At 39.1% G+C, this 10,119-nt stretch overlaps 1 protein-coding gene across 1 annotated transcript in view; it reads left to right on the top strand.

Annotated features, from left to right (window-relative positions):
• BCAT1 (branched chain amino-acid transaminase 1, cytosolic) overlaps positions 1 to 10,119 on the top strand; it is a gene marked incomplete at both ends in the record, with an annotated part of 25,888 nt that overhangs the window by 15,025 nt on the left and 744 nt on the right. The window contains 4 exons of the mRNA XM_010291136.1: positions 1,991 to 2,191; positions 5,511 to 5,621; positions 6,510 to 6,629; positions 8,895 to 9,058. Coding sequence (XP_010289438.1) covers positions 1,991 to 2,191; positions 5,511 to 5,621; positions 6,510 to 6,629; positions 8,895 to 9,058 — 596 coding nt within the window. The remainder of the gene's footprint in view (positions 1 to 1,990; positions 2,192 to 5,510; positions 5,622 to 6,509; positions 6,630 to 8,894; positions 9,059 to 10,119) is intronic.

Here is a 10,119-nt window from a genome sequence, read left to right as displayed (position 1 = left end):
CTTTCCCTATCCTTAAAGTAAAAGCTATGTGTTAACTCCAATGAGCTTAGCAAACTGTTCTATAGTGCTGCCTTTCAACTAGTTGTGCTATCACAACTGAGGGAGTGGCAAACTGAGGCATAAAAACAGAACGGCACACTGATGGGAGTTCTAGGGGATGAGACTCCATATGATAATTCTGGTCCCCAGGACAGTTTATTCTAAAGATAATTACCTTAAATGAAAATGACCTGAGATGAGACAGAAGCCTTGACTTCAGGGAGAGCTGTTAATCCCACTGGCAGTAGGAGTTCTTTAGAAGCTGTGATTCTGTCCAGAGATAAAGCCAAGGATATCACTTTGTTCTGTATCCCTGCTTAACCCCCGCTGACATCCTGCTCCTGCATAAGTGTTTTCCTAAGCAGAGTCTTGCATTGTGGATAATTACAAACACTCCTTTGTAGCTTTTATTTTGATCCATGCTTTTCTGTGATAACTCTTTTTCCAAAGTGCATGATAAAAGGTTGTCAGGTAAAATTAATTTTTATTTTCAGGACATCATTAAGTAGTGCTTTTCCCATTGGAGCGTTCACTGTCAGCAGGATAAAGGGTACTATAAAGACTTAAGAAGAGTAATTGTTGTTTCATCAGATTATGTATTAGTTCAACCAGGCTAATGCACTGTAATATCTAGACAAGCCCTATAATTTGAGATAGTTTGAAACAAGCTTTTAGCTATTCATGTGCTCCAGCTCTAAGTTAATTTCACATCCAAGCCATTAAGCAAATAAAAACCCCAAACAACCAATCAATAAAAAATAGGCCATTGTTCATCAAAGACATCTTGAAAATCAGGTTGTTTATAGAGAGACAGGGGCACATGTGTTCTTTTTCAAAAGTTTGGGACTAATTTTTTCTCATTTTACAAAATTTGTGCTGAGTCTGAGAAGTCAAAGTCAGTGATATCTCTTGCAGAACCACCTTTTTAGTGCACATACAAATCATTTGAACATTAGTCTAAATGACCTGTGTTCCAATCTGTTCTATATGTACCCAACATAGAGGAGTAAGATTTCACTTGGGAGTCTGTTATAAGGGTCAATGCTTTCTAAGTCATGTTAGGAAGGAAAATGGAGCTTCGAATACAATTTTTTTTAATATTTCCCTGCCTCTGACCAGCACAGTTTAAATGCTCAGATGGAATAAAAAGAGAATTAAGAGGGTGGATCAAGACTCTGTCCACTTTATAGCCCCCTCTAGTTATTTAGCCCCTATCTGTGCATAAAAAGGGAGTGACATGCCAGAGATCTTGCTTGCTTTCTTCCCTTGCTGTCCTTCGGGATGATTCACACCATGTGAGCTACTATAAAGAAAATCAACTCTATCCCAGCCAAAACCAGTACAAATACTATGCTGCATTTCTGCAGCTAGTCATGGCTTGTCAAAGAAAGTCTCTACATTTAGCCTTCTTTGCTGATGGGATCTTTCTAGGAAAATATGAATGTGAATGAACAAGCTAGTGTGACCCAAGTAATCTGCCAACTGATAGTTCTGATCTCTCGCATTGTCTTTATGCATTAAAGGAAAATCGGCGTAACGTATCCACTTAGTTGTTGGGGGGGGTGGGATTAATTTCTGATGATCAGCTTATGTTCTGAGGTGCAGCAATTGGGTGTTTCTGGAACTTGTGTAGACGTGTTAATCTAAATGTCCAAGAAACTTTCATCTGCTAATTTCCTGGTTTTACACCTTGTACTGCTTCTTCTACTTAATACTGCTTCAAAATATGCTAACTAGTTCTGGTATAAGCAGCACTGTGTATATGTGTGCATACACAGTATGAATGCTTTGCCAGCTACTTAGAGGTTAGCTGCCTTTAACCATTCTGTCATTCAGTGTCCCCACAGATAAAATACTGCATTTGTCAATGTTCACTGATGCAGAATAATTTTTAAATCAGTCTGACTTAATTATTTTTACACACTTCATTTTTGTCTTTATGTTCCTTCAGGCTTCAGACTTGATTATCACCCCAGCTACGACCTTCAAGGAAAAACCAGACCCCAATGGTTTGGTGTTTGGAACTGTGTTCACTGATAATATGCTGATAATTGAATGGTCCTTGGCTTCAGGATGGGAGAAACCTTATATTAAGCCACTTGAGAACCTTTCGTTGCATCCAGCTTCCTCATCTCTGCATTATGCTATAGAAGTGAGTGCTGAATGGATTTGGAAACTTCTATTTTGTTTCATTAGCTCTTGAAGCCATAGCTTTGTAATACAAGGACTATTACTGTCTTAAGTTTACTACTATTGAGTTATATTTTGTTTTTTAACTAATGTCCTTCCAGAGTAATTCCATTATTTACAACAGGGTTATGTTTATGTTAGTATAACTCAGAAGCAACTCTGGTCTGTGGATTCCAGCTCATTTAACTTTCTAGCCTAGTGAAGGTAAGCCCTTTCTTTCGTGGTGGCAAACACATTTGAGAAAGCAATTCACTGATGGTGGATTGGTCCAATTACTGTCTCTGATGTAACTTAATGAAGCACTGGATAAGACCGTGTGAGATTCCAAGCGTAGCTTTAATTTGGGGACTGAACATGTACTTTGTTAAAGTTATTTTAAGCTGTTTATTTTAAGCTGTCCTGGATTGCAGGACAAACTAGACAGATGCTTGTTTGCATCTCCGAACAAGTCTGGAGAGCTCCAAACTAGATCTGATGCATTCAGCATATACAAGTGTATTAAAGCAGAGAATATACAGCACAAAACTTTGGAAAGTGAAATGTTAAGTCGGAAACCAGCGTGGTTAACAGTTTCCGTGCTTAGCTGCTTACTGTCTAAAGCTGCCTTTTGCGTCTCCAGAGCAGCCTTGGCTATACTCACATCTGTGTGAGAGCCTCAGTAGGGCACATACGCTGAAATGGAAGCCTGTTGCTTCTCCCACTTCTGGGTAGGTGGGAGTGTCTCCACTGAAGTTAGTGGAGTTGCTTCTACTTCTTTTATTATTTCTTTTCTTTTATTTCTTTTTTTTTTTTTCTTTTTTAACCACTGGTATAAGGGAAGGATCAAGCTTTTCCCTGCTTGTTGTCCTTGAGCTTCTGCCTTCACCGTTTTTTGTTGTTGCTGCTTTTTCCCCCAAATAGTCAACCAAACCTCAAAAGTCCTGTGTAAATTACAACAGGCCCCTGTGACTAAGGCTGCAGCTCTTGATCTGCCCAAGAAGTAAGAAACCACGCTGGAGTCCCAAATCTGTATTTCACTCTTAGTAGCATATTACTTTAATGCTCGGCCTCTGGCCCAGTCTGAAATAATTGCTAATATGAATATGCTCTTATTTTTTTCCCATTTTTTTTATTCTTTTACCGTTACTGCATCACGTTTCCTCTAGCCAAGAGGACAGACAGAGGAGAATCTGGTGCCAATGCTGTGGCTCAATGAATACACAGTGGGTATAATAAAAATGATGAATTTGGCATTCCCTCCCCTTTCTCCTTGCCCTCCATGATGCAGTGTGATAGTCTGGATCTGCTGAACTCCAGATCCAGGTCCTGTGATATACAGATGTCAGATAATATTGTTCGCACACCACTGTAGCAACCAACCATCAAGCAACCACAGCAGTTGCTTATATTCAGGTTGAACATTTCTGGAACACATCACTGTCTCCCTTTTTAATGAGTGAAAGGTTTTACTGAGCTCTGGAAGGTTAAAAGTATTTCTTTTTGGAGAAAAAGATTTAACAGCTTGAGAAGGCTTTGTGTTTCAGTAATGATGTGATTCTTACTTCTCTCAAACCATTGATCAAATCTTAGTAGTAACATTCCTTCCTCTTCCCTCTCATTAAAAGTTCTGTGAATGTGTTTGGGGGAAGGGTGGGGGGAAACAACAGTTCTGTGATAAGAAAGTAGCATTACAGAAACGTGGTATTAGTTAGTAACTGTCCCAATAAAAACCAAATCAAAGTGTCAGCCATATCACCAGCTATGCCATCCTTTCTTAAAGATAGAATTTTTTTCTTGTAGCTATGATGTCTATCCTAGGAACAGTTTATTTTTCAAAACTGTGTACAAAGCTTTTAATAAGGTTGGCATTGCCATAGAAATAAGATAAATTTTGAAGGCAAAAAGTTCCGTGTTCTAATTCTGGTTCTGCTACATAGTTCATACTTGGCATGTAGCCTAAGGAAAATTGCCGGGATTTCTACAACCCAGTTACAACCCAATTAAAATTTGTCATGTGGAAGGACCTAGCTCTGTTGTGCAACTGCACAAAAGCTTTCTAATCATTGCATTTCACTGATCCTTATGGGAAAATGTTATAGAATTTAATAATAATGAAACTTTGAGTATTCTGCTAAAATTACTTATACACAAATATAGGATTCTTTTTACAAAATGAGAAACCTGCATATATAGACTTCCAGCCACATAGAATGTATTTGTAGCCTTTTTTTGTGGACCGGTCAGTCTTCTCAGACCTTTCCTCCTGACAGCAGTGATACAGTTAAATTCCTAGAATTTATACTGGAATTTAATGTACAAAGAAATGCTTTAGAAAATAGATTCTAAAAACTCTGAATGCTTGTCTATAAGCATAAGTGATTCTTTAATACTTAATCTAAATAATACCTGTATATATGTAGCTATTAATGTGAGCTTATATAATACATGTGTTTTCTGTCTATAACTATAACTGGAAATTATCAATCTGTAACTGAAAATAAATATGGATGTTTTGTGGGCATATTTTTTTTTGCTGTGGTTAGGAGATGCTGTAGAGGATTCTGCTGGGAGGGCACTGGTGGGATAAGGGTTTCTGGTAGATTGATTGTCAACACCAGTCATCCGGATTCTGCAATTTGATGGGATAATTAGGACTAATTTTCCTGTAAAGTGTAGATAAAACATTTTCATGCATTCTTCCTCTAGTGTAAGGATGATGCATCTGTCTCTCACGCTAGCTAAACCCCCTTCCACAGCACAGGGATATATGGGGGAAATAAGTGGCCAAGGTTTTGCTACAACTACAGCAAGAACTGCAACAGAGTTCCCTTAATTACCTTATTCTGTGCTTCCTAACAAAATGTGTTTTGGACAGAGCCCTAAAAATTATTAGTATATGTAATTAAATTCTATAGATCTTTTCCTTAAGGGAGAATACTGTTTTGTCTCAGCCTTAGGTATCAGTCAGGATGTGAGGGAATAGTTAAGTCAAACACATGCTACAAATTTTAATTGCTGTAACCAAATTATTAAAAAAAAAAAGGTTATCATTAAGTCCCCTGACAGAGAAAGATATATCTGAAGCATAGGCAGGTCGTCTTTGTAATGTGAACTTCATAATACTACCTCACAGGACTCTGTTGCAAGGATTAACTAGTTAGCATTTATACTTTGAGTACTGTGAGCAGGAAAGTGAAGTTCTTTTATTTCCAAAGGGTATGTTCTGCTTTTGCACAGATCATCATGGGGTAACGTGTCTCAATTGTTATTCGATTTCTTTCCCCTCCTTTTTGGCTTGGTAGTTGTTTGAAGGAATGAAGGCTTACCGAGGAGTGGATGGCAAAATCCGCCTATTCCGGCCAACCCTCAACATGGACAGAATGGCACGATCGGCAAGACGAGCAACTCTGCCAGTAAGTAGCCAAGGCATCTTATTCTCCTTAAATCAGAGCATATTTTCATTTTTGGAGTGCAAATCTCTGAAACTTTACAGCACTGTAACATTTATCAAACACTCCAACTCATAAATAGTTCAGTTAAACTTTGTTAAGAGATCTTATTCAATGAACTGTTTAAAATGCACGTTTCTTTTAAATCACGACAGTGTTTTGCTTTCTTTATTGTCTCCCTACTCCCTCAGTCTGTTTCTGAGGGATGAGCGCTGTTCTGCAGGTATTTGCATGCAGACAGCTGATGACATTGTTCTGGCGCTAATGTTCTTCCTTTTCTTCTTTCCACTTTAGATAAGTCCTTCAAGCCTCTGAGTGCCTTCATTTTTGGTCATGCTGGCAACTTAACACAGCTTTTAGCGGCTGTATATTGGCCAGTGAATTTCCTCCCACCTTAGCTTTATTACTGTAGGAACTTTGCAACTTTGTAAAACTGGGAGACTTTGCGGACCCCTTGGAGTTAAAACCCAAAGCAGTCTTCTGCAGAAGAGGTGGTTCTGTGGCTCGCAGCATACCTACGTGAAGGTGTTGGCTGCACAGGGAGTTCTCTCCATGTGCTTTGGAGGCAAGAAGGGTCAATGGCTCCTTTTTACTATCTCTGGAGGATACTTTGTAGCAGAAGGAGGGCATTCAGGGTACTGTATAAACAGGCACAGTGGCAAAGATCATGGAATCTTAAATTCTGTAAGAAGTGAACTCAAGGAAGATGATGTAGTCCTATGAACCTGTATGGGCTGTCACTGTTACATATCCTGATGAAGTGTTCCTCTTAGCTTATGGATCTGTAAAGACCACAGAGTGTTCAGACTATATTTCTCCATTTTCTTTTCTCCTTTTGCTTTTCCTTCCCAGTGTTTTGACCAGAACGAGCTGTTAGAGTGCATCCGGAAGCTTGTGGAAGTGGAAAAGGAGTGGGTCCCATACTCAACTGCTGCCAGCCTGTATATCCGTCCTACCTTAATTGGAACTGAGGTGTGAAACATTTTTCCCCTCTTAACTTTTGTGTATTTAAGCAGGAGGCAAAAGCCTCCATCCATAAAGGGAAATATGCAGCAGTCACTAGACAACAGTATTGCAGTTCAGGGACAAATTGTTGTTACATTTCTACTTTTGAGTTAGTTACCTGTAGCTCTACTTCACAAATTTATGTTGACCACACCACCACCTAGTGGGCACGTTGATTCAGAGCACAGAAAGTAAACCAGTTTTGTACTAAAAGGATAGTTAGTTGTGCCACGGTAATGTATGCCTTTAAAATACTAATAATCCGGACAAAATGTGAGGGAACAGAAATTTGCTGTGTAGATTTTGTAATTTCATCTCATACTTCCATCCTGACCTTACTAATGAGATTTTGAAAGATTCTACCCAGTAAATTAAGATGGTTCTTCTGAGAGAGACTTTTAACAGAACTAAGAGCAAGTTCTTGTGTCAATTTATTCTTGAACCCAGATAAACCTGACCTTATAAGAGGCTCTTTAGCAACTAGGTATTAGTGTGTACTCTCTGAGTTTCATGTGGATGTGAGTCAAGCCTATGGTATTTATAAAGGGAATTAGAACCAGTTTATTTTAATTCAAACTTTAAGGATTTTTTTTTAGCAGTGGCAAGAGAGAAACCTATAATGGTAGAGCATAGGACAAGGAAGCTAAAGAATGTATGGTTCCCAACTAGGCAAGTTACTCTTCTGCAATATCCACATCTGTAAGTAGTTAGCATATGTAAGCATTATATATTTCACATGTGGTCTAGGACTCCATTAATTTAATGCTTGTAAACTAGTTGCAGATTTTCAGATGGAAGGATCTCCACCCAGTGACTGTAAAGCATTAATATTAAAAATTGAATTTTCCCCCTGTTTGTGTGTTTGTTTTTTTTTTTAATTCCTTTACTGTTGAGCTTTGTTTCAAGTTAGGCAACATATCTGGCCTTTCAGCGATGTTATATGTTATTTCTGGGTTGCATGTCCTGCTAGCCTTTTATGAATTAGCACAATTAGGAAACCAAGTCAGCACAATTTTTTGAATGATCGTGTAAGAATCAGGAAAAATATCAAGATCTCAGTTAGTTAATCTCGTTAGAAGTTTTGCTGAAGGAGTAAGGTAGACAGAAATCAAAAGAATCCTCTCAGCACCTGTGGAAGGCTTATTTGAATTTTCCATTCGTTCCATTATTACCCCACATACCCATTATTCTCTTTCCCACTTCCCAGTTTTGCTTCACGTGCTTTGTGCACAGTGTTTTGCTCAGACTTTTGGTCCTAAAGATTTAAGTTCAATAACCTTTTTTTCAATGGAGACCTAATCTTAGAAACCAAGGATGAGCTTGTTCTTTTTACAAGACTGGTTTCTCTCAGTGGAAAGAAAATAGTAACCCATTCAGCTGCATAGAAGATCCAAGGAATCATGGGCAACCAGCAGGGTACATAGTCCTGCTTGGGCAGGGGGGGTTGGACAAGGTGATCTCCAGAGGTGCCTTCCAACCTCAGTCATTCTGTGATTCTGTGGTCAGTCCTGAGCTTTGCAAAGAACCATATGGTTAAGCAGAGTCTCTTACGACAGGATTGAGACTTTGACCAGTGCCAGACGTTTCACCTCCACCTTGAAATATTGATGGTGATGACTTGAAGCAAGAGAAGCCATCTCATTCAGAGAGGAGGAGGCGGGGGAGGGAAGAGATACATTCCAGGTTATTTCCTGTGCTGTTGTGTGAAACATTTCCAGCAGGCACATCATTTTAGCTTGTTACAGAGCCAGCACTCAACTCTACCAAGGCCAGTTCTAAGTGGCATTGGCTAATTCACATCACTATTGCAGCTGACAGTGGTTCCTTCACTGTTGTTATTGCTAGCAGTGGTCCTTGCCACTCCTCCCCACAGAAAGCTTTACAGGCTTCTGCTGTGATTAATGCATATAATTATATAGTATCTTGTTAAGCTAATTTCTGAATTCTCAAAAGCTTGAAACTATTTGAGAAGATTAGTATAATACATAGATAAATGAAACAGCTGTAAGCGAATGGTGACTGTATATAAAATGTGGGTTGTTATGTTGCTTGGATGGGGGGAAATTATATAAATATTTTCTCTTCATTCTAAGACTTTATATTGTCCTGGTAAAAGCACTCTCATGCTGCAGTTCCTCTGAAAGCAGTGTTTCAAAAGCTGATTGTGCAGCATCTGATATTTGGAGTGAAGTATACCAGTAACTTTTGATCTATTTATTTCTTTATTTTCAGCCTTCCCTTGGAGTGAAGAAGCCGACTAAAGCCCTGCTGTATGTCATACTGAGCCCTGTGGGCCCTTACTTTGCAAGTGGAAGCTTTAATCCAATATCCTTATGGGCAGATCCAAAATATGTAAGAGCCTGGAAAGGAGGAACAGGGGACTGCAAACTGGGAGGGTAAGAAAGCATAATTCTGCATCTTCTGCATAGCTCACAAAGGCGATTTTGTTTTTAGTGAAGTATCTAATCCAGCAGAAGTAGAGGTATTAAATGTAGCAGTTAAACAAACAATGTACTATAACAAAGATTTCAAAATTGTTCTTTGCAAATATTATTTATACAATTCAAGTGCATATTTTTGTTTGGATATTACAGCCAAGTAGATTATTTGTAGGGGCTATTTTGCAGCATATCAAGCTGAGGAACTGGACCTGGAAGGTGTCCATGTAATACTTTCGATGTTCCCCTTGCAGAAGTTGACACTAAAGGTGTCATTTCTGTGATGCAACATTCAGTATAGCAGCCTGCTGCCAACTGGTCAGTGAGCAGCATTGACTGCTGTCCTCCTGCCTTGGCAGACAGTCCTGACAAGCCACCTGCAGTTAGCTGGGGGAGTATGGGTGTTTAAGGGAAAGCTGGAGACAGTTATCTGCATTGATTTGACCATAGTCTGGCAGTTTTCTGCTGGACTAGGACAAAGCACTAGTTAGGTAGAGACATAATCGTTAATGTCCAAGTACTTGACTTTTAGAGTGAAGCTGCTTAGGACTTGACTGGAGCGCAAGCAACTTGTATGTGGCTAAATAAATGACTCAATTATACATTCTTGGTCTTTGGTTTAAACGAAACTTGTTGTCTCTACCTGGGAGTTTCTCTTCTAGGCAGGAAGTTAGTAGTTGTCAAGTGCTGCTCAACTGAGCTAGTAGAATAATGAAAGGACAAGAAAACAGCTTTTCTTCATTCAATCGGATGTTCTGAGACCTTGGCTCCATGTGAGTTTTTGCTTAGTTTTAGAAATACATTGTTTCCTGTGCATCCTTCATCCATCAGCTGTGAAAAATGGAATAGTCTGGAGTCACTATTGACTTGATTTGTGCCCAGAGGTGAGAACTTAACTGCAGTGTGGTCAGCATTTTGGAGCTGCTGACTTTGGGTCTTGATGGTTGTTGAACATCAGAAGTGAAAGGGGTTTTTCCCCTGCTCAAAACAGCTACAGAGTAAACACATATTATTCAGTC

The sequence above is a fragment of the Phaethon lepturus genome, unplaced genomic scaffold, assembly GCF_000687285.1.
Source record: "Phaethon lepturus isolate BGI_N335 unplaced genomic scaffold, ASM68728v1 scaffold53407, whole genome shotgun sequence".
Lineage (NCBI taxonomy): Eukaryota > Metazoa > Chordata > Aves > Phaethontiformes > Phaethontidae > Phaethon > Phaethon lepturus.
Note: the sequence above shows the minus strand (reverse complement) of the source record. Positions and strands in the feature narration are given on the sequence as shown.